Source organism: Chiloscyllium plagiosum, unplaced genomic scaffold, assembly GCF_037043375.1.
Source record: "Chiloscyllium plagiosum isolate Xiang-an unplaced genomic scaffold, Cpla_swu_hap1 HiC_scaffold_21, whole genome shotgun sequence".
Taxonomy (NCBI): domain Eukaryota; kingdom Metazoa; phylum Chordata; class Chondrichthyes; order Orectolobiformes; family Hemiscylliidae; genus Chiloscyllium; species Chiloscyllium plagiosum.
This window is the reverse complement of record NW_028270159.1, coordinates 52,472,158-52,497,545: the sequence shown is the minus strand read 5'-3', so window position 1 is coordinate 52,497,545 and position 25,388 is coordinate 52,472,158. Positions and strand designations below refer to the sequence as shown.

Below are 25,388 nucleotides of genomic sequence, written 5' to 3'. Positions count from 1 at the left end.
GTGAGGTCTTGCATTTTGAAAAGTCAAATTAAGATAGGAGTTTCATGGTGAATGGTAGGACCTTAAGTAGTGTAGTGGAACAGAGGGACCTTGGAGTTCAGGTGTATGGTTCTCTGAAAGTGGAATCACAGGTAGGAGAAAGTGAGGACTGCAGATGCTGGAGCTCAGAGTCGAGAGTGTAGTTCTGGAAAAGCACAGCAGGTCAGATAGCAAGCGAGGAGCAGGAGAATCAACGCTTTGGGCATAAGCCCTTCATTACAGGTAGACAGGGGCAGTAAAGAAGGCTTTTGGCACACTGGCCTTCATCAGTCAGGGTCCTGAGTGTAGAAGTTGGGAAGTTATGTTGCAGTTGTACAGGATGTTGGTGAGGATGCACTTGGAGTATTGTGTTCAGTTTTGGTCACCTTGCTACAGGAAGGATGTTATTAAACTGGAAAGAGTGCAGAAGGAATTTACAAGAATGTTGCCAGGGTCTGGTTATAGAGAGGTTGGAAAAACTGAGACGTTTTTCTTTAGAGCTTAGGAGACTGAGGGAGGATCTTATAGAAGTGTGTAAGATCATGAGAGGCCTGGATAGGGTGAATGCACTCCCTCTTTTTCCCAGGGTTAGGGAGTCAAGGACTAGAGGGCATCAGTTTAAGGTTAGAGGGGAAAGAATAAAAGGGATGAAAATGTGTTGCTGGAAAAGCTCATGCCCAAAACGTCGATTCTCCTGCTCCTTGGATGCTGCCTGACCTGCTGCGCTTTTCCAGCAACACATTTTCAGCTCTGATCTCCAGCATCTGCAGTCCTCACTTTCTCCTAAAAGAATAAAAGGGAACCTGGGGAGCAACTTTTTTTTTTACACAGCATATGGAACGAGCATATGGAGTCAGCAGCCAGCAGAAGTGGTTGAGGCAGGTACATTAACAACATTTAAAAGGTATTTGGGCAAATACATGGTTGGAAAGATTTGGAAGGATATGGGCCAAGTGCAAGAAAATGGGGTTCGCGTGGATGGAGATTTTTGGTCGGGATGGACCAGTCTGGGCTGAAGGGCCTGTCTCCATGCTGAAGGATTCTACGACAGAAAGGCAGAGAAAGACAGACTTCATTCGACAAGGAAAGAGATAAGCCATATTGACAGTCTAGACAGAAGGGAGGAAATCCAATTGGCAGGAGAAACAAAGAAGGTTTCTTTGATGGACTGAGACTGGAGCATTCCTACTCCCCTTGGCCCAAGGGTGGTGCTTTAAAAGGCAATTGTTTTCTAGAGCTGGTGCCTCCTGCTTCCCTTTCACTCCATGTTTCTGGAATCCTGGAAAATCAGATCAATATAATGAAAGTCTTATTTAAATATGTTAATGAAGTCTCCAACAGCACTACAATGGGGGTATCACAGACCCTGCTACCCACTGTCATCAAAATCACAGCAGGGACATGACATTGGATTTGGGATAAATTATTACAGTTTTACCCACTCTCCTCCTCTCCCGAGACACACAGATACTCTCTGTCGGTCATGCAGCATGGTGACTCTGTGGTTAGCACTGCTGCCTCACAGTGTCAGGGACCCAGGTTCAATTCCACCTTCTGGCGACTGTCTGTGTGGAGTTTGCGCATTCTCCTCTTGTCTGCATGGGTTTCCTCCTGGTGCTCCGGTTTCCTCCCAAAGTCCAAAGATGTGCAGGTTAGGCGGATTGGCTATACTAATTTGCCATAGTGCCCAAGAATGCGCAGGCTAGGTGGATTAGCCATATGAAATGTAGGGTTACGTGGATAGGGTTTGGGGGTGGGTCCAGATGGGCTGTTCTTTGAAGGGTCGGTTTGGACTTGTGGGCCGAATGGCCTGCTTCCATACTGTGCGGACTCTGAAATAATCTCAGATCCCAGACTGTACAAACAGATAATGTTATGGACATGGGTTACATTTTCATAGCAGGCTATCCTAGGAGTTAATACTCCTAATTACATTGCCAGAGATACCATCTTTTGAATTAGATGCTATGCCAGAACCTCTCTCTGTCTTGTGCTGATGGGACTTGAAAAGCTGGAATGATGCAGACTATGAGACAAAGTATGTCAACAAAGTTCATCCCAGCCTATTCTGATTATCCTTAAATGTAACAAGTGAGAAAAGTGTCACTTTGCAAATGGGATGTTCCATTTCTGAACTCTCTCACTTTCTCTCTGCTTCTGAAGGTGTTAATATACTGCTGCTCACACAGTGGCTAGCATCTTGCAGCAACTTCAACAGTGGGCATTGACAGGCTATTTGACTGCAGGAGATATGCCATCCTGCTATAATTCCACATGTGCATTCCCTGTAGTGGGCACTGCGGGAACCACAACAAATTTTCCTCTTCTCCGAAGGACCATTGGCTGTCAACTATTTCACCTAATGCACCACAGGCTGCAGATCAAACCAGGATGGTCATACAGTCATAGAGATCTCATAGAGCCATTTTAGTTATTTGTTGTATGAACCCACACAGCTATCACAAGTAACATAATCCTCGCCCTGGGTTTGGGGAGAAAGGGCTCAGCACTCACTGTATTATAGTTGATGCATTTCCTCTCTCTGTCGCTGGAGGCACATGGTCATTGACACAGCACTCGGCAAAGATATTAAGCTTCACAATCGCATAAAAGTGATCAGCGGTTAAACCCACTGCCCACAACATTTTCACTCAACTTACTTTGGATAGGAGGAATCTCCAAGACCCAGGACAGCACCATCCATCAGGGAAAGGGAGTTTGCAGGAAGGTTCCTTCGAAAGATAAATCGCCAAAATTTCTACAGGGAAAAGAAAGAGAGAGTTAGAGGACCAAACTAAATCACTCAGTGGGGAGGACGGGGAAGTGTAAGGTGAAGGGCTAGAAAACAAATAGGGAACAAGAGGGTAGTGGGGAGGATAGTGATAGAGTCTAACAATAGGAGCACAATGGAGTATGATAATGGAAACACATGTCAATTCAGCTTCAAACTGTCTAGAATCAGAATCATAAAATCCCGCATCCCACCCAGACCCATCCCCTTACACTACCCCTGTAACCCTACATTTCCCATGGCCAATCCACCTAATCTACATATCCATGGGCACTATGAGCAATAACAGGGCCAACCCACCTAACTTGTGCATCTCTGGACTATGGGAGGAAAGCAGAGCAGCTGAAGGAAATACATGCAGACACAGGGCGGATGTGCAAACTCCACACAGACATTCACCTGAGGCTGGAATTGAACCTGGTTCCTTGTGACAAAGAAGTGCTAACCAATAAGCCACCGTGCCGCCCAAACTGGCTGGGAGTACAGGAGGCCAGAAAATAGCTGAAAAAATTCAGCAAGGGATGCAGAAATCCTGACTAATGTAAACACTAAATAAACCTCACCTACCAATTGATCAAACTGAGGCTGGCTGCCTATGGTAAGGAAACCCTTGGGGACGACACCCAGGAATAAAAACGTGGACAGGTACAGATTGCAGTAGAGGATGGAGAGAGAGAGAGAGACAGACAGACAGACAGAGGCTATGATCAGCAGGAGAAGCATTATGAGCTTGGCTGTTAAAAGAAAACATAATAGCTCAATCTCAACTGGAATACTGCCTCCAGTTCTGGACACTAGTAGCAAGTAACATTTACGTCACATAAGAGCCATGCAATAACCATCTTCAACAAGATAATATCTAACCATCTCCACCATCAATACCTTGGGGATTACTATTCAGTTGAAGCTGAACTGGTCCAGCCACAAAAGAGCAGGTCAGAAACTGGAATTCAGGGATAAGTAACTCATCTCCTGTCTCCCAAATGCCTGTTCACTATCTGCAAAGCACACATCAGGAGAGTGATAGAACACTCTCCACTTGTCTGGATGGGTGCAGTTACAGCAATGCTCAAGAAGCTCGACACTATCCAGAAAAAAAAGGAGCCAGCTTGATGGGCACCACATGCACCTTCAACATTCACACTCTCCAATGACATCAGTGCACACCATCAACAAAATCTACTGCAGTAACTTACCCAAAGTTCCATTGTTTTCATTCATGGAGAGGATGAGGGCATTGCTGGCTAGGCCAGCATTTATTGCCCAAAGGGCAGTTAACATTTAACCACATTGCTGAGTCTCGAGTCACATGTAGGCCAGACAGGTGAAGATGGCAGCTTCCTTCCCTTAAAGGGCATTAGTGAACCAGATGGGTTTTTCCAACAATCAACAATGGATTTGTGATCATCATTAGGCTTGTAATTGCAATATATATTGAATTTAAATTCCACCAGCTGCCACAGCAGGATTCAAGCCTGGATCCCCAGAACATTATCTGCGTCTCTGGATTAACAGTCTGGAAATATTACCACAAGGCTGTCGCCTTCCCTAAAGCTTTGACAGTTCTGCGCAAACGTGTGAACCATACCAACCTGAATTATAAGGGTAACAGATGTATGGAAGACAACCATCCGTACGTTCCCTACAAGCCATTCACTATCGCTGAGTCAATCCTGGAACTCCCTCCAAATCACTGTTGTGAGTATCCCTAAACCCCAAAGACTGCAGTGGTTCAAGAAGGCAGCTCATCATCACCTATTCCAGGACAATTTGGATAATAATAAATGTTGACCTAGTCAGTGATGTCCACAGCCCACAAACCAAATTTTAAAAACTTTACTAAGTCTGAAGGCATTACAGGGAATGCAAGAAGCATTCACAAGAACAGTCCCAGCAACAAGGATTTCCAGTTACATGGATAGATTGAAGAAAGTAACATCCTTGGAGTAGAAAGCTGAGGAATTTAGATAGAGGTATTCAAAATTCCAATCAGTCTAGACAGAGTAGATACAGATGAGTTGTTTCCATTCGTGGAAGATTCAAGACCAGACAACAACAGGTTACAGCAATTGGCAAAGGAAGCAATGCAGACACAAAGTGAGATTTTTCACATAGTGAGTGGGTAGGCTAGTTAGAATCAAAACCTCTGGTGCTGAAAAAGCACAGCAGGTCAGGTAGCATCTGAGAAACAGGACAGTCGACGTTTCAGGCACAGGCTCTTCATCAGGATTATGCCCGAGATGTAGGAACTCCTGCTCCTCAGACGCTGCCTGAACTGCTGTGCTTTTCCAGTGCCACACTTTCTGACTCTTGATTCTCCAGCATCTGCAGTCCTCCCTTTCTCACAGGATAGTTTAGAATGCTGTGCCTCAAAGTGTTGTGAAGGCAGGTTTGACTGAGACAATGGAATTGGATGACTATTTGAAAACCAACATTGTGCAGGAAAATGTGAGGCAGTGGCATTAGGTCAATTGCTCCAGCAGAGAGAAGGCTCAATGTCCTTCTTCTGTGCTGCAATCATTTTATGAATTTCTGGATAGTGGGGGAGGAGGCTGCATTGGACAGGCAGGAGTGTGTGCAAGGCCATATTCTGCAATAGGAAGAGGTGACATGGACTCAAATCCCACCATCAATAAAAAAAATCTGCAAAAGGAAGCTCACTTCATGATGACCACATGATCACTATTGACTGTTGTGCTTCACAAGTGCACTTTAGGAAAGGAAATCTGCCATCTTTACCTGGTCTGGCCTGCATGTGACACCAATGTGGTTGATTCTCAACTGCCCACTGGGCAATAAATAGAAAACAACACCCATACCCCATGAATGAATATAAAAAAAGGAAGGTTGGAAGATTTGGTTGAGGAGCTGACTGTGAAGAATTCCTGCTCCCCTTGTACACACAGGCAGTGTTATAAATGTACTTGCCTTTGGGAGTTGGGATGATCTGGTTTCCCATTCACTGAGTTACTGTGTTCATATGGCAAGGAATATCAAGCCCAGTGTTTCCATTACCCACCTCTACTGGGTTATAATTCTTTCAGAGTGACATGACTCAGGGATATCCTAATCTCAGACTGTATATGTATTATATTCAGGAGGAGGTGTATTCACCTCCCAGGTGGTATCAGGAGTCTTATCCTGATCCCAGACTGTATGGGTGGAGGGAAATCAAATTCTTTACAAAACTGCACATATTCCACCACGTGAAATGTTTCTTTGTTCTTTCATGGGATTTGAGCATTACTGGAAAAGTGAGCATTTGTTGCCTTGGAATGAGTGGCTTGCCAGTGGTATTTTGGAGGGTAGTTGAGAGTCAACTAAGTCATTGTGGCTCTGGAGTCATATAATAGGCTATATCTGGATGTAGATTTGCTCGCTGATCTGGAAGGTTCATTTCCAGACATTTTGTTTCATCACTCTACTAGGTAACATCTTCAGTGGGCTCCAGGTGAAGCACTGTACATGATTCCTGCTTTCTATTTATATGTTTGGGTTTCTTTGGGTTGGTGATGTTATTTCCTGTGGTGATGTTATTTCCCATTCTTTTTCTCAGGGGATGGTAGAATACACTGAAACAGCAGATAATGAACTTGAAAGACCTTATACAGAAATATCATGCAAGAACTGTAACAAACCCTACATTGGACAAACAGGTAGAAAACTAGCCACCAGGATACATGAACATCAACTAGCCACAAAAAGACATGACCCTCTTTCACTAGTATCCTTACACACAGATAAGGAAGGACACCACTTCGACTGGGACAACATATCCATCCTAGGACAAGCCAAACAGAGACATGCACAAGAATTCCTAGAGGCATGACATTCCAACCAGAAGTCTATCAACAAACACATTGAGTTAGACCCCATTTACCACACTCAGATAAAAAGAGGAGGAAATGACATCATCACAGGAAATGACATCACCAATCCAAAGAAACCCAAACATATAAATAGAAAGCAGGAATCATGTACAGTGCTTCACCTGCAGCCCACTGAAGATGGTACCTAGTAGGGTGACGTAATGTCTGAAAATGGACCTTCCAGCTCAGCGAGCAAACCTACACCCAGAACCTCAACCTGAGCTACAAATCTTCTCAAAACTCACTAATAGGCTACATCAGACCAGAAGTACAGCAGATTTTCTTTCCTTAAAGACGTTAGCGGCCCAGATGAGTTTGCACAACTGATGACTGTTTCATGGTCACCATGGGACTAGCTTTATAATCCAGATTAATTCATTGAATTTAAATTCCAATCTGAACCCATTTCCCTTATTACTAGCTTATGCATCTATTTCTCCAAATGATTTACAACTACGTAAATGCAGCCTTTATCATGTTCTACTCAAATTCGGTGCTAAAAGTTCAGAGGCTTTATCCCATCAGCTATTGTTTCTGTACCTTCATATTGTCTGGAGGTTCACCCTGACCTGTGGTGGAGCACACAAACACCACCAAGGGCTCCTGGATCAGGTCAGCCTAAGCAGGAAGGAAAAACAGAACAGAATGAACATCACAGCAACAACAAAGTTCAAGAGCACAGACAATGTGGTACATAAACAATGTCGTTCTGAACGAGGAGCTTCCCCATTTTTGGTGGAAGCTGGTATAATTACAATATTTAAAAGGTATCTGGATGGGAATTGGAAGGGTCAAGAGGGATAAGGCCGAATGGACGGTGGGACCCAAGGGTCTTTTTTCGTACTGGACATCTCCATGATTTCACAGCAATCATTGTTCGTATCCTCCTTTTTTTTTAGGATAACCTCCACTATCGTCACTCTGTAGTTCTTCCATCTTTCTCCAATATTCCAAGTCTGCTTCTCTACTTACATCCCACTATTTGTTGGCCTATCATATACATCCACCAGAGTAACAGCGTCACTTTTGTTTCTTAATTCTAAACAAATGGAGTCCAGGAGAGGGAGGCTACCAAGGGCATGGGTGGGAGGGGAAACTGGGGTGGGAGGAAAAGGGAGAGAGTGAGAAAGAGTGGGGGGGAGAGAGCGTGAGAAAGAGTGGGGGGGAGAGAGAGTGAGAAAGAGTGGGGGGGAGGGGGGGGAGGAGGGGGGGAGGTGGGGGGGAGGGGGGGGAGGAGGGGGGAGGAGGGGGGTGGAGAGGGAGAGAAGAAAGTTTGCAGGGGTTCAAGAAGAGAGAAGAGAATCTGCAGGGAGCAATGGGAGAGAGGGGAAGCTGCAGGAAATGGTTGGGGGTTGGTGAAGTTGGAGACAGAATGGGTGGGAGTAACAGGGAGGCTGTAAGGGATGGGTGGGAGAGGGGGGAAGCTGCATTAAAGACAGAACACTTTAAACCGATCAAAAAATAAATACCCAGCTGACTGGAAAGCAGGAAGGTACGAATGAATGTGAACCTTGAGGCTATCAACCATCAACCTGGAGGCTATCTCTGTGGTCTCTAGGACATTATGACTCCATGAAAGCATTAGAAATGTACAGCATGGAAACAGACCCTTCGGTCCAACCCGTCCATGCCGACCAGATATCCCAACCCAATCTAGGCCCACCTGCCAGCACCCGGCCCATATCCCTTCAAACCCTTCCTATTCATATACCCATACAAATGCCTTTTAAATGTTGTCATTGTACCAGCCTCCACCACTTCCTCTGGCAGCTCATTCCATACACGTACCACCCTCTGCATGAAAAGTTGGCCCTTAGGTCTCTTTTATATCTTTCCCCTCTCGCCCTAAACCTATGCCCTCTAGTTCTGGACTCCCCCACCCCAGGAAAAAGACTTTGCCTATTTACCCTATCATGCCCCTCATAATTTTGTAAATCTCTATAAGGTCACCCCTCAGCCTCCGACGCTCCAGGGAAAACAGCCCCAGCCTGTTCAGCCTCTCCCTATAGCCCAAATCCTCCAACCCTGGCAACATCCTTGTAAATCTTTTCTGAACCCTTTCAAGTTTCACAACATCTTTCTGATAGGAAGGAGACCAGAATTGCATGCAATATTCCAACAGTGGCCTAACCAATGTCCTGTACAGCTGCAACATGACCTCCCAATTCCTGTACTCAATAATCTGACCAATAAAACAAAGCATACCAAATGCCTTCTTCACTATCCTATCTACCTGCGACTCCACTTTTAAGGAGCTATGAGCCTGCACTCCAAGGTCTCTTTGTTCAGCAACACTCCCTAAGACCTTACCATTAAGTGTATACGTCCTGCTAAGATTTGCCTTCCCAAAATGCAGCACCTCGCATTTATCTGAATTAAACTCCATCTGCCACTTCTCAGCCCATTGGCCCATCTGGTACAGATCCTGTTCTAATCTGAGGTAACCTTCTTCGCTGTCCACTACAACTCCAATTTTGGTGTCTTCTGCAAACTTACTAACTGTACCTCTTATGCTCACATCCAAATCATTTATGTAATTGAGAAAAAGTAGAGGGCCCAGCACCGATCCTTGTGGCATTCCACTGGTCATACTCCAGTCTGAAAAACAATCCTCCACCACCACCCTCTGTCTTTTACCTTTGAGCCAGTTCTGTATCCAAATGTCTAGTTCTCCCTGTATTCCGTGAGATCTAACCTTGCTAACCAGTCTCCCATGGGGAACCTTGTCGAACAGCTTACTGAAGTCCATATAGATCACATCTACTGCTCTGCCTGCATCAATCCTCTTTGTTACTTCCTCAAAAAAGTCAATCAAGTTTGTGAGACATGATTTCCCACGCACAAAGCCATGTTGACTATCTCTAATCAGTCCTTGCCTTTCCAAATACATGTACATCCTGTCCCTCAGGATTCCCTCCTCCGAGGTCAGGCTCACTGGTCTATAATTCCCTGGCTCGTCCTTACCACCCTTCTTAAACAGTGGCACCACATTAGCCAACCTCCAGTCTTCCGGCACCTCACCTGTGATTATCGATGATGCAAATATCTCAGCAATAAGCCCAGCAATCACATTTCTAGCTTCCCACAGAGTTCTAGGGTACACCTGATCAGGTCCTGGGGATTTATCCACTTTTATGCATTTCAAGATATCTAGCACTTCCTCTTCTGTAATTTGGACATTTTTGCAATCTATTTCCCCACAGTCTATATATTCCATATCCTTTTCCACAGTAAATACTGGTGCAAAATATTCATTTAGTATCTCCCCCATTTCTGCGGTTCCACACAAAGGCTGATCTTTGAGTGGCCCTATTTTCTCCCTAGTTACCCTTTTGTTTCCTTGAATGTTGTACCATTACGCTTAAAGGGCGGTTGATTTTCTTTGAGAATATTTATGATTTTTTTCTAAATCTGGCTTCTGTGTGATCCCAAATCCTTCATGTGTCCAGATAGGTACAGAAAGTAATGTTATCATGTGACTGCTTCCTGTAATAAAGGAGTTAATGAGGCTGAAAAAGGAGGCTGAAAAAAAAGGTTGTCCTGCAGAAAGTCTCAAGAAACCTTGGGAAAAAAATATTTAGTTGCCCGATAGCCTCTGTCAACGACCCCTCAACTTCACTGAGTCTCTTCAGTGTTAGTATATTTTTGTTGATATTTCTTTATTCTCTTTTTGAATACTTTTTACTCAGAAATATTAATTTCCCAATCTTCCCCTTTGAGCCAGTTCTCTATTACCACTGCATTAAAATCCTACATGACAACCTGCGCTTGCTCTCAATCTTATTGATCATCCTCCATATATTTACAAACTCAATCTCGAAAACAATCCCAGATTCTATTGCCACCCCCCTCCCCTCCCTCCCCAGATCTGATCTCTCCTATTCCTGAAGTAATTACTTCAGAAAGTCATCCTGTCTACCTGTCTTGCTACCTTCAAAGACTTTGACGAGAAAGTGAGGTCTGCAGATGCTGGAGATCAAAGTTGAAACTTTATTGCTGGAACAACACAGCAGGTCAGGCAGCATCCAGGGAACAGGAGATTCGACGTTTCGGGCACAGGCCCTTCTTCAGGAATGAAGAAGGGCCTGTGCCCGAAACGTCGAATCTCCTGTTCCCTGGATGCTGCCTGACCTGCTGTGCTGTTCCAGCAATAAAGTTTCAACCTTCAAAGACTTACCTCAGATCCATCTGAATTTTTTAGAATTGTAACCTTTAACTTACATTATCTCTACTCATTCTACCAAAATGAATCACTTCACATTTCGCTGAACTAAATTTAATCTGCTATTTCTCCAAACTGTCTACGCTTTCTGAAGTTTAAAACTATCTTCCTCAGAGTTCACCATAGTTCCCAAATGTTGTGCCATCCAAAAAGTAGACCAAGGTTTAGATCACTAATTTATACCAGGGAGAATTGGAGTCCTAACATTGTTTCCTCGCAAAAATCTATCCTTGCTCCAATCTATAAGACAACCATTTACCACTTAACTGTTTCCTATCCTGTGTTTCAGCCAATTTTGTATCCCCATTGCTACTAAGCCTTTTCTTCTGTGAACTCTAACTTTGCTCACAAATTTGTTCCACACCACATTATCAAATGTCTTCTGTGTTACCTAAAGAAAACAACACAATTAAGTCAGTCAAACATAATTTACCCTTAACAATTCTGCACTGACTTTCCTTAATTTACCTAGATTTGCCCAATTCATTGTTAATTTTGTCCAAGATTATCATTTCTAAAAGTTTCCCTACCACTGGCCTCAACTGGTGTACTTATCTTTACGCTTTGTGATGAAAGGATGTAACATTTACAACTCTTCAGTATTCTCCTTGCATCTTAATTTCCCTATCTAATATTACATCAGCATTTACTTGTGTCGCAATACAAAGAGTATTACCTGCATGTGGGCAGATACAAAAATCTTTGTCAGTGTCAGAGTATCAGCTGGCTACATTAAAACTAATATGTTGGTCTGACGTACAAATAAAGAACAGTAAAGTTCAAGTTAACCAGTTTTGAGTCTAATCCATTGCCTGTTCCTGTATCAAGCCTAATAGTCCTTGTTAACTGTTTCTCTGTAAAACCAGCTTCTGACAATTCAGTAAATGAAGACGATACATACTCGCTGCTCAGTTGAAGCTTCTCCGAAATCAGGGGTGTGAAGTCTATTATGTATTATCATTATAGCTAAAGCCAATTTAAAAACATTTCAAGGCACAAATCCAATGCATGCCAAGTGTACACTTGTGTAACTATTCCTGAGCCCTTTTCAGTTGGCAGTAGGTTTTACTGTGACCGTCTACCCACCGAACTAGTTGAAACCCTCCCACATAGCACTCTTCCTATACCCATTTGCACACACCAGAATCCAGCAACTATCTTTTAAGTCTATTATTTTAGCGGTATTTGTGCACAGAGCAACTGCTGTGTTTCCTCCATTATAAAACTGGCCACACGTGACAAGGACTCAACTGGCTGTAAAGTATCTAGGAATGTCCTGAGGTCATTAAATGAACCATGTAGGATCCGTCTTGTGGTGCAGTGGTAGTGTCCCTATCCTTGGACCAGGTAGCCCAGGTTCAAGTCCCACCTGTTCCAGGGGCGTGTAATAACATCCCTGAACATGTTGATTAGAAAAATAGGTTAAATTTTTAAAAATGCACCAATGATGCGACAGTTCTTCTCTCTTTATTTCAACCTACAGGCCATCCTAAAAACTGGACAAGTAACCTTGAAAGCATCTTTGTGCAACATGAGCTACACTTCTCCTTGAAAGCATCTCTCAGGTACTGGCAGTGCCTGCAGTACAGTAGCATTTTGGAAGAGACAGTGTATGGGGAGAATGTTGACCTGATCTAGCTCCATAACCGCCAATACTCACAATTGTGTAACTATCCAACGGCATCACTCTGCATTTGAAGTGTCGCCGTACTCCTTCCCTCCCGATCCGCTCAGCCACATCCTGTGCTGTGCCAGTCTGACTACCAAACAACACCAGCAGCTTCCGATCAACCATCTGCAATGAAATATTTAAAGTATGGTAGGTTAGACTGGGAAAAGCTGAAACTTTATTGCTGGAACAGCACAGCAGGTCAGACAGCATCTAGGGAAAAGGAGATTCGACGTTTCGGGCACATGCCCTTCCTCAGGAATGAGCAGAGAGTGTTCAGCAGGAGAAGATAAAAGGTAGGGAGGAGGGACTTGGAGGAGGGGCGTTGGAAATGTGATAGGTGGAAAGAGGTCAAGGTGAGGGTGATAGGTCGGAGCAGGGTGGAGGCGGAGAGGTCAAGAAGAAGACTGCAGGTCAGGAAGGCGGTGCCGGGCTGGAGGGATTCGGCTGAGACAAGTTGGGGGGAGGGGGAATGAAGAAACTGGTGAAGTCCAAGTTCATCCCCTGTGGTTGGAGGGTTCCCAGTCGGAAGATAAGACGCTCCTCCTCCGACCGTCGCGTTGTTGTGGTTTGGCGGTGGATGAGTCCAATGACCTGCATATCCTCGGTGGAGTGGGAGGGGGAGTTGAAATGCTGTGCTACAGGGTGATTGGGTTGGTTCGTCCGGGTGGCCCAGAGGTGCTCTCTGAATCACTCCGCAAGTAGGCGGCCTGTCTCCCCAATATAGAGGAGGCCATATAGACTGGGAAAAGAAAAACATGAAACATGCATATTCCTGAGGTGCCATCAGATATACTTTTGTAAATAGTACCACTGCCCCTTATTTAGCATTCCTAAAGTGTTCCTGAAAAACAGCTTGGTGAACAAAAAAAAACCCTGCTTGTAAGAAATACATAACAAAGATGAGTTAGATTCCTACTGCACTATATCAAAATCTCAACAATATGCAGCATTATGTAAATTATTTAGTGACAGATTGTTATGACAAGGGGTAAACCCCTCTGCTAATTTAAACCAGCCACACAGAAAAGCTCACCTGGTGCCATAACCTATTAAATTTCGAGTGGCAAAGAGCTATTCCAAATAACATTATTTAAAGAAAAAAAATTTACAATTTTATTTATTAAGTCCAAAACAGAACATTAAACAACAACTATTTATAACTCCTTTCTCTTAAACCTAATTCTACCCTATAACACCACCCATGCCCCATGCCCCACCACCACTCTATATTGCTGGTCCGATAAATTCCCTGTTAAATTTATGGCAAAATCAATTTCAAACCCAGTTATCATATTTGGATGTCGAACTTTCTCTGTAGATTTCTCTACGTCGGTTTCGGTGTTCTGCTGCACTAACTTCTTATGGACAGGTACCTTTCAGAGAGCTATTCTGCTGGCAGTTGTTGCTTGTTGGCTGCTCTTTGCCGTTCGCCCTGTAACTAGGGTGTTCAAAATGTCTGATTTTATACCTAAAAACATCAGATCATTTCATTTGGTTTGATGCCATCCAAAACAGTAAAATCCAAATTTGATTGATTTTGGTATCTGGGGCATAATTTAAACTGATTGGATTTGTTTTTGTTCCATGGCAACACAGCTCCAGCTATTTGTTTCAACCAAATGTTACATTTTAAAATATTTCAGCATACTCTGTGTCGGCCAGACATTTCAACTCCCTTAAAGGTACAGTACATGTCTACAACTTCATAACACAGATATACAGTAGAATGATACAAGTCAATGAGTTACCTTCCATAGATCTGCACTGTCTACTTCAGAATCTAACCTAAAAGAGGTCCCATCTCAGGAAACACTAAAAAAAAGTAATAGATAATTAGTGGTGGAGGAATCAGTAATATAAAAGATACACACGGTCAGATCGGGAAATGCAAACAGCCACTCTGGAAGAAACATGACATGAGTGAGCAGAACTTAAAAGAGAAAATGAGGTCTGCAGATGCTGGAGATCAGAGATGGAAATGTGTTGCTGGAGAAGCGCAGCAGGTCAGGCAGCATCTAGGGAACAGGAGAATCGACGTTTCGGGCATTAGCATTCCTGAAGAAGGGCTAATGCCCGAAACGTCGATTCTCCTGTTCCCTAGATGCTGCCTGACCTGCTGCGCTTCTCCAGCAACACATTTCCATCCATGAGCAGAACTTAATGCAGGTTTAGGCATAGAGAAAGAATTTTACATCACGGTTACACAGGGCACAGGGTGGGAGTCTATTGAAGCGAATATAGGTAAGAAACCGAGTGACAAACGCATGATTGGGGGTTTCATTGACAGATAGACTGAGACAGGTTTGGAGCCACTGATATTGTGAAGATGGAAGCATCCTCTGTGAGAAGAAACAGAAATAGGTCCATTCGGCCCCTCAAGTTTGCCCCACCACTCATCAAGATCATGACTAATTTGCCCCAGGCCTCAACTCCTCTTCTGATATTTCAAAAATCTATCCACATTTTCTCCAAATACCTTCAGTGACCTAGCTTCCACAACTCTCTGGGTAGAGAATACCAGACATACACTACCCTCAGAGAAGAAATTCCATCATATCTCAAAGTTTTAAATAAGTGTGCCCATTTAGCATGAGATCCAATAATGGAAATACCTTCTCTACATCTACCTTGTCAAACCCCTTCATAATCTTATATATTTATATAAGATCCACCACTGATTTTTCTAAACGCTTATGGATAATGGCATAACCTGTGCAGCTGTTCTCAACAAGTCAAGCCTTTCATCCCAGGAGTCAGCTTAATGAAATGCTTTTGAAATGTCTCCAATACCAGCAAACCCTTAAATATGGGCTGAAAATGTGTTGCTGGAAAAGCGCAGCAGGTCAGGCAGCATCCAGGGAACAGGAGAATCGACGTTTAGGGCATAAGCCCTTCTTCAGGAATGAGGAAAGTTTGTCCAGCAGGCTAAGATAAAAGGTAGGGAGGAGGGACTTGAGGGAGGGGCGTCGGAAATGTGATAGGTGGAAAGAGGTCAAGGTGAGGGTGATAGGTCAGACTGGGGTGGGGGCGGAGAGGTCGGGAAGAAGATTGCAGGTTAGGAAGGCGGTGCTGAATTCGATGGATTTGACTGAGACAAGGTGGGGGGAGGGGAAATGAGGAAACTGGTGAAATTCGAGTTCATCCCTTGTGGTTGGAGGGTTCCTAGCCGGAAGATGAGGCGCTCTTCCTCCAACCGTCGTTTTGTTGTGGTCTGGTGATGGAGCAGTCCAAAGACCTGCATATCCTTGGTGGAGTGGGAGGGGGAATTGAAATGTTGAGCCACAGGGTGGTTGGGTTGGTTGGTCCGGGTGTCCCAGAGGTGTTCTGTGAAACGTTCCGCAAGTAGGCGGCCTGTCCTCTGAAACACTCCGCAAGTAGCCGGCCTGTCACTTGCACCTCCACACACATCATCTATTGCATCCTCTGCACCCGATGTGGCCTCCTCTATATTGGGGAGACAGGCCGGCTACTTGCGGAGCGTTTCAGAGAACACCTCTGGGACACCCGGACCAACCAACCCAACCACCCTGTGGCTCAACACTTCAACTCCCCCTCCCACTCCACCAAGGACATGCAGGTCTTTGGACTCCTCCATCGCCACACCACAACAACACGATGGTTGGAGGAAGAGCGCCTCATCTTCCGCCTAGGAACCCTCCAACCACAAGGGATGAACTCGAATTTCACCAGTTTCCTCATTTCCCCTCCCCCCACCTTGTCTCAGTCTAATCCATCGAATTCAGCACCGCCTTCCTAACCTGCAATCTTCTTCCCGACCTCTCCGCCCCCACCCCAGTCTGACCTATCACCCTCACCTTGACCTCTTTCCACCTATCACATTTCCGACGCCCCTCCCCCAAGTCCCTCCTCCCTACCTTTTATCTTAGCCTGCTGGACAAACTTTCCCCATTCCTGAAGAAGGGCTTATGCCCGAAACGTCGATTCTCCTGTTCCCTGGATGCTGCCTGACCTGCTGCGCTTTTCCAGCAACATATTTTCAGCTCTGATCTCCAGCATCTGCAGACCTCACTTTCTCCTTAAATATGGGCCCTGTACACATTACTCCAAATGTAGCCTCACCAATACTGTACATTGTAACAAGACTTCCCAATTTTTAGTTTCCAAACCACTGTGCAATAAAGGCCTAAATTTCATTTGCCTGCTTAATTACTTGCTGCCTCTGCCTTTGTGTTTCATGCACAAGAACACCCTTAATCCTTTGTGATGCACACTTTTGGAGTCTTTCCCTATTTATAGACTGCTGCTTGATTCTTCCTACCAAAGTTCATGACTTCTCATTTTCCTACCTTAAACTTCATCCGCCAAGTTTCTGCCCACTCATTCAACCTACCTCAGTCTCTTGCAGATTCCTTATCTGCTCACCTGTTTTCGTAACATCAGCAAATATGCATACATTAAGGTCTACCCCCTCCTACAAGTTTACATGTAGTAATTAAGGGAGGCTCTAGAACTGATCCATGGGAACCTCATCCCACAGATCTTTTTGATCTAAAAAAAACTAATTCTGACTCTGTCGTGTGTGAACCAATTATTAATCCATGCTACTACATTACCCCGGATACCGTGAGCCTTCTATTTTTGAAATAACCTTTTTTGTGACATTTTATCAAATGGTGGTGGAGAGGATATGTGGCCAGAAGCTCACCCGTGTTCAGATGTAGCACTGAGGTTGCAGTCTGAGATGGTGGCCAGGGAAGTAAATGTGGCTAACAAAAGCATAGTGCTTATAGCAGGAATCAAAGAAACTGAAGCAGAGGAGCAATCAAGAGAGGTGCGGCGAGGTTGTCACTTTATGGAACCTGGCTTTGTGTTCAGATGACATTGCCAAGAAGCACCATGGCATTCAGAAATAGATGGGGGGCGGGGGGGTGCAAGGATAGATTATTTGAACACATCAGAGGTTACGGAACAGGAATGGATGAGAAATCTGCAGACTTTCTGCAGTTAGACTAGTAAAAATGAAACCAATTGAGTCTGCTTCAACAAATGGAGAACAGAGGAAAGGTATTGGACAAGAATAATGTGGGGTCTGCACAGACCAGTTCTCATTTGTGGAAAGATAAAGAACTAGATGATCAGTTTAATAAAAAAAATCTTGACACAAAGAACAGCTTTTTAATACAGCAAGTGGTTAGGATTCAGAATGCACTGTCTGAGAATATGTTGGAGGCAGGGTCAATTCAGTTAGGATCTGGAAATCACTGCCTGGAGTATGGTGGAGGTCGGCTCAATTGAGTACCTGGGATTTGGAATGCACTGTTTGCAAGCTCAGCAGGAGTAGGGTCAACCACAATTTTCAAAACAGAGTTGAAGAATGATCTGAAGAGAAAACATTGCAGGGCAGAGAACTGAGAATCGATGAGCTGTTCCTGTGAGTCAGCATGGGTGAGCCTCTTTCTAAGCTGTAAACATTGTGATTCTATGATGAGGAACTTCCAGATTTATTCATTCATTCACCAGATATGGGCATCATTGACTGGGCCAGCATTTACTGACCACGTGGGTAATTGTATCCAATGATGAACAGAGGCTGCAGTAGTGGTTGTGGAGCTATGGGGGTGAATATCGTGGTCACAGTCACAAAGGCTGTCACTTGTGATTCTGATCAGGCGCCTTTGCACGGGTCAATACATGACGAGAGGGGGTTCAAACATAGGGTTGGGGAAAGATGGGGACTGATTTGAAAAACAACATGTACAACTTTGGAGAGGAAAGGGATGTTGATGATGATAGTTTGCAAGAACAAAGGGAACTGAGGAGTAGGTTTTGGAGCAGGGGTGTACAATATAGCTAATGAAAGGAGGCAAGGAGTGGGAGCCGTTTACACAATTAGGTAATAGTTGATGCTCAGCAGTTTGATGGTAATCATATCAAAGGAGCAGGAGGTGCACCAGGGGGGATAAAGAGGAGGAGGGTGGTGTGGAAATTTGACAGTGACTAGTTAACAACAATAACAGTTTAGGCTAGGCCTTTAGTGAAAGGCAAAGGCAGCCAGAGAGTGTAAAGTAAGGGGCAAGGTGTCACCACTTATGCAACGTCATATTCTTGGAGCTTGGGAGAAACTTTGTACAAATAAACATTCCCCAGGTAGGGGCTATCACATACTACAATGTTTATTTGTACAAAGTTTCTCGCAAGCTCCAAGAATAGCCCCTACCTGGGGAATTATTAATTTATCACTTTGTGGAGATGATTCCTCATTCCCCCTAACCCCGTCCCTCATTACTCACCCCTCCCAACTTCCCTCATACCCACTCCCTCCCTCCCCTCCCCCCACCTCTTCCCCATCCCCTCCCCCTCCCCTCTTCTCCCCTCCCCCTCCCCTTCCCCCACCCTCTCCCTTCCCCCTCCCCTCCCACCTCTTCCCCCAACCTCTCCCCTCCCCCCCACCTCTTCTCACCCACCCTCTCCCCTCCCACCCAATCCCCATCCCGTCTTCCCCCTCCTACCTTCTCCCCACCCCCTCTCCCCTCTTCCCACCTCATCCCCCTTCCACCCTCTCCCCTGCCCCCTCTTCCCCCTCCCAACCTCTCTCCTCCCCCCTCTCACACCCGCTCCCCTTCCCCCTCTCACACCCGCTTCCCTTCCCCCTCTCACACCCGCTCCCCTTCCCCCTCCCCCCTTTCCAGTCCTCTCCCCTCCCCCTCTTCTCCCTCCCACCCTCTCCCCCCTCCCCGTCCCCTCCCACCCCCTGTCCCCCCTCTCCCCTCTCCTCCCCTTCCCGCCCCCCTCTCTCAACCCCCCTCTCCCCACCCTCCCCTCCCCCCCTTCCCGCTCTCCCTCCCCCTCCCCACCCTCCCTCTCCCCCTCTCCCCCTCCCTCTCCCCCTTTCCCGCCCTCCCTCCCCCCCTTTCCGCCCCCCTCTCCCCTCCCCTCCCCACCTCCCCCTCCCCTCTCCCCTTCCCGCCCACCCTCTCCCCTCCCCCCCCAATTTCCTGCTCTCCCTCCCCCCTCCCCGCCCTCCCTCTCCCCTCCCCCCCTTCCCGCTCTCCCTCCCCCCTCCCCACCCTCCCTCTCCCCCTCTCCCCTCCCTCTCCCCCCTTCCCGCCCACCCTCTCCCCTCCCCCCCCAATTTCCTGCTCTCCCTCCCCCCTCCCCCCTTCCCGCCCTCCCTCTCCCCTCCCCCCTCTCCTCCCCCTCCCCCTCCCCTCCCACCTCTCCCCTTCCCTCCCCTCCCTGTCCCCTCCACCTCACTCTCCCCTCCCCTCTCCTTCCCTCCCCCCTCCCCTCCCCTTCCCATCCCTTCTCCTCTCCCCTCGCCTCCCCCGTCTCCTCTCCCCTCCCCTCTCCCCCTCCCCCTCTCCCCTCACCCCCTCCTCCTCTCCCCTCAACCCCTCTCCTCCCCCTTCTCCTCTCCCCTCCCCTCCCCCTTCTCCTCTCCCCTTCTCCTCTCCCCCCTCACACCCTTCCTCTCCTCTCCCCCTTCCCCTCTCCCCCCTCCCTCCCTCTCCCCCCTCCCCCTCCCTCCCTCTCCCCCTCCCCTCTCTGCCTCTCCCCCCTCCCTTCCCTCCCTCTCCCCCTCCCCTCCCTCTCCCCCCTCCCCTCCCTCTCCCCCCTCCCCTCCCTCCCTCGCCCCCCTCCCGCCTCCCCACCCCCCTCCCTCCCTCCCGCCTCCCCACCCTCCTCGCTCCCTCTCTCCCGCCTCACCCACCTCCCTCCCTCTCTCCTCCCCCCTCCCACCCCTCCCTCCCTCTCTCCTCCCCCCTCCCACCCCTCCCTCCCTCTCTCCTCCCCCCTCCCACCCCTCCCTCCCTCTCCCCCCTCCCCACCCCCCTCCCTCCCTCTCTCCCGCCTCCCCACACCCCTCCCTCCCTCTCTCCCCTCCCTCCCACCTCCCTCCCTCTCTCCTCCCCCCTCCCGCCTCACCCCCCCTCTCACCCCCCCTCTCCTCCCCCCTCCCCCTAGCCGCCCTCCCTCCCTCTCTCCCCCCCCTCTCCCTCTCCCCCCTCCCTCCCCCTCTACCCCCCGTCCCTCCCCCTCCCCACCTCCTCCTCCCATTCCCCCCTCCTCCCACTCCCCCCTCCCCCTCCTCTCCCCCCTCCCACTCCCCCCCTCCCCCTCCTCTCCCCCCCTCCCCCCTCCTCCTCTTCTCCCCCTCCCCCTCCCCCCTCCACCTCCTCTCCCCCTCCCCCCCTCCTCTCCTCCTCCTCCCCCCCTCCCCTCCCCCTCCTCTCCCCCCTCCTCTCCCCCCTCCACCCCTCCCCCTCCTCTCCCCCACTCCCCCTCCTCTCCCCCCTCCACCCCTCCCCCTCCTCTGCCCCCCTCCCTTCCTTTCCCCCTTCCCCTTCCTTCCCCCTCCCCCCTTCCCCCCTCCCCTCCCCCTCTCCCCCTCTCTCCCCCCTCCTCCTCCACCCTCCTCCCCCCCTCGCTCCCCCTCCCCCTCCCCCACCCCCCTCGTGCCCTCCTCTCCCCCTCCCCCCCTTGCCCCCCTCCTCCCCTCTTCCTCCCCCTCCCCCCCTCGCCCCCCTCCCTCTCCCGCTCCCCCCCCTCGTCCCCCTCCCTCGCCCCCCCCTCCCTCTCCCCTCCCCGCCCCCCCTCCCTCTCCCCCTCCCCCACCCCCCTCGTCCCTCCTCTCCCCCTCCCCCCCCTTGCCCCCCCCTCCTCCCCTCCTCCTCCCCTCACCCCGCTCCCTCCCCCCCTCGCGCTCCCTCCCTCTCCCCTCCCCCTCCCTCGCCCCCACTCCCCTCCCCCTCCTCTCCTCCCTACCCTTCCTCTCCCCCCACCACCCCCTCTCCCCACTCCCCCTCCTCTCCCCCCCCTTCCTTTCCCCCTTCCCCTTCCTCTCCCCCTCCCCCTTCGCTCCCCTCCCGCTCCTCGCTCCCCTCCCCCACCCCCCTCGTCCCTCCTCTCCCCCTCCCCCCCTTGGCCCCCTCCCCCTCCTCCTCCCCCCCCCCTCGCCCCCCCCTCCCTCTCCCTCTCCCCCTCCCCCCTCCTCTCCCCCTCCCCCCTCCCTCTCCCCCTCCCCCCTCCCTCTCCCGCTCCCCCCCCTCGCCCCCTCCCTCGCCCCCCCTCCCTCTCCCCCTCCCCCACCCCCCTCGTCCCCCTCCTCTCCCCCTCCCCCCCCTTGCCCCCCTCCTCCCCTCCTCCTCCCCTCACCCCGCTCCCTCCCCCCCCTCCCCCCCTCCCTCTCCCCCTCCCCCCCTCTCTCTCCCCCTCCCTCTCCCCCTCTCCCCCTCCCTCGCCCCCCCTCCTTCTCCCCCCCTCCCTCGCCCCCTCTCCCCCCTCCCCCTCACGCTCCCCCCTCGCTCCCCCTCCCTCTCCCCCTTCCCCCCCTCCCTCTCCCCTCACTCCCCCTACCCCCTCGCCCCTCCACACTCCCCCTGTCCCTCCCCCCCTCTCAACCCCCCTCCCTCTCCACCCTCCCTCTCACCCCTCCCCCCCGCTCCCCCCTCCCTCTCCCCCCTCCCAACCGTCCCCCCTCCCTCTACCCCCCTCCCCCTCCTCCCTCCCTCCCTCTTCCCCCTCCCCCCTCCCCCCTCCTCCCTCTCCCCCTCCCCCCCCCCCCTCCCCCCCTCCCCCCTCCCCCTCCTCCCTCTCCCCCTCCCCCTCCTCTCTCCCCCCCTCCCCCTCCTCCCTCTCCCCCCCTCCCTCCCTCTCCCCCCTCCCCCCTCCCCCCTCCCTCTTCCCCCCTCCCCCCTCCCTCTCCCCCCTCCCCCATCATCCCCCCTCCCCCCTCCCCCATCTTCCCCCTCCCTCCCTCCCCCTCCTCTTCCCCTCCCCCTCCCTCTTCACCCTCCCACTTCCCCATCTCCCCCTCCCTCTTCCCCTCTCCCCCTCCCTCTTCCCCCTCTCCCCCCCCCCTCTTCCCCCTCTCCCCCTCCCTCTTCCCCCTCTCCCCCTCCCTCTTCCCCCTCCCCCCTCCCTCTCACCCCTCCCCCCCGCTCCCCCTCCCTCTCCCCACCTCCCCCTCCTCCCTCCTCTCTCCCCCCTCCCCACCGTCCCCCCCTCCCCCTCCTCCCTCTCCCCTCGCTCCCTCCCCCCCCTCCCTTTCCCCCCTCCCCCCCTCCCTTTCCCCCCTCTCCCTCTTCCCCCTCCCCCCTCTCCCTCTTCCCCCTCCCTCTCCCCCCCTCCCTCTTCCCCCTTCCCCCCTCTCCCTCTTCCCCCTCCCCCCTCTCCCTCTTCCCCCTCCCTCTCCCCCCTCCCTCTTCCCCCTTCCCCCCTCTCCCTCTTCCCCTCCCCCCTCCCTCTTCCCCCTTCCCCCCTCCCCCTCACACTTCCCCCTCCCCCCTCCCCTCCCCGCCTCCCTCTTCCCCCTCCCCCCTCCCCCTCCCCCTCCCTCTTCCCCTCCCCCCTTCCACCTTCCCCCTTCCCTCCCCCCCTTCCCCCTCCCCCCTCCCCCCTTCCACCTTCCCCCTTCCCTCCCCCCCTTCCCCCTTCCCTCCCCCCCCTTCCCCCTTCCCTCCCCCCTTCCCCCTCCCCCTCCCTCTTCACCCCTCCCTCTTCCCCTCCCCCCCCTCCCCCTTCCCTCCCCCTTCCCTCTCCCCCTCCCCCTCCCTCTTCCCCCTCCCCCCCTCCCTCTTCCCCCTCCCCCCCCTCCCTCTTCCCCCTCCCTCCCCCCTCCCTCTTCCCCCTCCCCTCCCCCCCACCTCCGTCTCCCCTCTCCCCCGCAACCTCACTCTCCCCCTCCACCCCCCCACCTCCCTCTCCCCTCCACCCCCCCACCTCCCTCTCCCCCCTCCACCCCCCCCACCTCCCTCTCCCAACTCCCTCTCCCTCTCTCCCCCCTCCCCCCACCCCCACCCCTCCGCTCTCTCTCCCCCTCCCCCCCTCTCACCCCCCTCCCCCCCACCACCCCTCTCCCCCTCCACCCCCCTCTCCCACCTTCCACCCTCCACCCCCCCCTCACCCTCCACCCCCCTCTCCCACCTTCCCCCCCACCCTCTCTCCCCCCTCCCCCCCCCTCCCTCTCTCCCTCCTCTCCCCCCCTCTCTCCCCCCTCTCCTCTCCCCCCCCTCTCCCCCCCTCTTTCCTCTCCCCTCTCTCCCCTCCCTCCTCGCTCCCCACTCTCCCCCCCTCCCCTCCTCCCCCCCACTCTCTCCCCTCCTCCCCCCCATCTCCCCTCCTCCCCTCTATCCCCTCCTCTCCCTCTCCCCCCCCTCCCCCTCTCTCCCCCCTTATCCCCCCCCCCTCCCCTCTCTACCCCCCACCCCTCCCCTCTCTCCCCCCTACCCCTCTCTCCCCCCCACCCCCCCTCTCTCCCCTTCCCCCCCTCTCCCCCCCACCCCTCTCTCCCCCCTCTCCTCCCCTCCCCCCCCTCTATCCCCCCCACTCTCCTCTCCCCCACTCTCTCTCCCCTCCCCCCACCCTCTCTCCACTCCCCCCCTCTCCCCTCCCACCTCCACCCCCCTCCTCTCTCCCCCCTCTCTCCCCTCTGCCCCCCCCCCCTCTCTCCCCCCCCTCTCCCCCCTCTCTCTCCCCCCCTCTGTACCCCCCTCTCTCCACCCTCCCTCTCTCCCACCCCCCTCTCCCCTCCCTCTCTCCACCCCCCCTCCCCTCCCTCTCTCCACCCCCCCTCCCCTCCCTCTCTCCACCTCCCTCTCCCCCTCTCCCCCCTCTCCCCTCCCCCCCTCTCTCCCTCCCTCTCTCCCCCTCTCTCCTCCCTCTCTCCCCCCTCCCCCCCTCCCTCTCCCCCCTCTCCCCCCTCCCTCTCCCCCTCTCCCCCTCCCTCTCTCCCCCTCTCTCCCTCCCTCTCTCCCCCTCCCCCCCTCCCTCTCCCCCTCTCTCCCCCCCTCCCTCCCCCCCTCCCTCTCCCCCCCTCTCTCCCCCCCTCCCCCCCCTCTCCCCCCCTCCCTCTCCCCCCCTCTCCCCCTCCCTTTCTCCCCTCCCCCCCTCTCTCCCCATCCCCCTCCTCTCCCCTCCCCCTCCTCTCCCCCCTCTCTCCCCCTCCCCCTCCTCTCCCCCTCCCCCTCCTCTCCCCCCTCTCTCCCCCTCCCCCTCCTCTCCCCCCTCTCTCCCCCTCCCCCTCCTCTCCCCCCTCTCTCCCCCTCCCCCTCCTCTCCCCCTCCCCCTCCTCTCCCCCTCCCCCTCCTCTCCCCCCTCTATCTCCCCCCCCTCTCTCTCTCCCCCCTCCCTCTCTCCCCCTCCCTCACTCTCTCCCCTCCCCTCTCCCCCCCCTCTCCCCTCCCTCTCTCCACCCCCTCCCCTCCCTCTCTCCACCCCCCCTCCCCTCCCTCTCTCCACCCCCCCTCCCTCCCTCTCTCCACCTCCCTCTCCCCTCCCCCCTCTCCCCCCTCTCTCCACCTCCCTCTCCCCCTCTCCCCCCTCTCCCCTCCCCCCCTCCCTCTCTCCCCCCTCCCCCCCTCCCTCTCCCCCTCTCTCCCCCCCTCCCTCTCTCCCCCCCTCCCTCTCCCCCCTCCCCCCTCCCTCTCCCCCCCTCCCTCTCTCCCCCTCTCCCCCTCCCCCTCCTCTCCCCCCCTCCCCCTCCTCTCCCCCCTCTCTCCCCCTCCCCCTCCTCCCCCCTCTCTCCCCCCTCCCCCTCCTCTCCCCCCTCTCCCTCCTCTCCCCCCTCTATCTCCCCCCCCTCTCTCTCTCCCCCCCTCCCTCTCTCCCCCTCCCCCTCCCTCCCTCTCTCCCCCTCCCCTCTCCCCCCCCTCTCCCCCCCCTCTCCCCTCCCCTCCCTCTCTCCACCCCCCCCTCCCCTCCCTCTCTCCACCCCCTCTCCCCTCCCTCTCTCCACCCCCCCTCTCCCCTCCCTCTCTCCACCCCCCTCTCCCCTCCCTCTCTCCACCCCCCTCTCCCTCCCCCTCTCTCCCCTCCCCCTCTCTCCCCTCTCTCCCCTCCCCCCTTCCCCCCCTC

General features: G+C 52.1%; 1 protein-coding gene across 2 annotated transcripts in view; it reads right to left on the bottom strand.

Moving 5' to 3' along the window:
• The window catches only part of ndor1 (NADPH dependent diflavin oxidoreductase 1), a 52,981-nt gene extending 38,465 nt beyond the window's left edge, over positions 1-14,516 (bottom strand). Inside the window, exons 1-4 of one of the 2 annotated variants that reach the window (XM_043719829.2) lie at positions 14,321-14,516; positions 12,561-12,695; positions 7,219-7,296; positions 2,679-2,776 (exon numbers count right to left, since the gene is read on the bottom strand). In XM_043719829.2, the coding sequence (XP_043575764.2) occupies positions 2,679-2,776; positions 7,219-7,296; positions 12,561-12,695 (311 nt within the window). In that variant the 5' untranslated portion in view covers positions 14,321-14,516. The remainder of the gene's footprint in view (positions 1-2,678; positions 2,777-7,218; positions 7,297-12,560; positions 12,696-14,320) is intronic. The other variant, XM_043719828.2, reaches the window with a different exon arrangement.
• Positions 14,517-25,388: the final 10,872 nt, after the last annotated feature.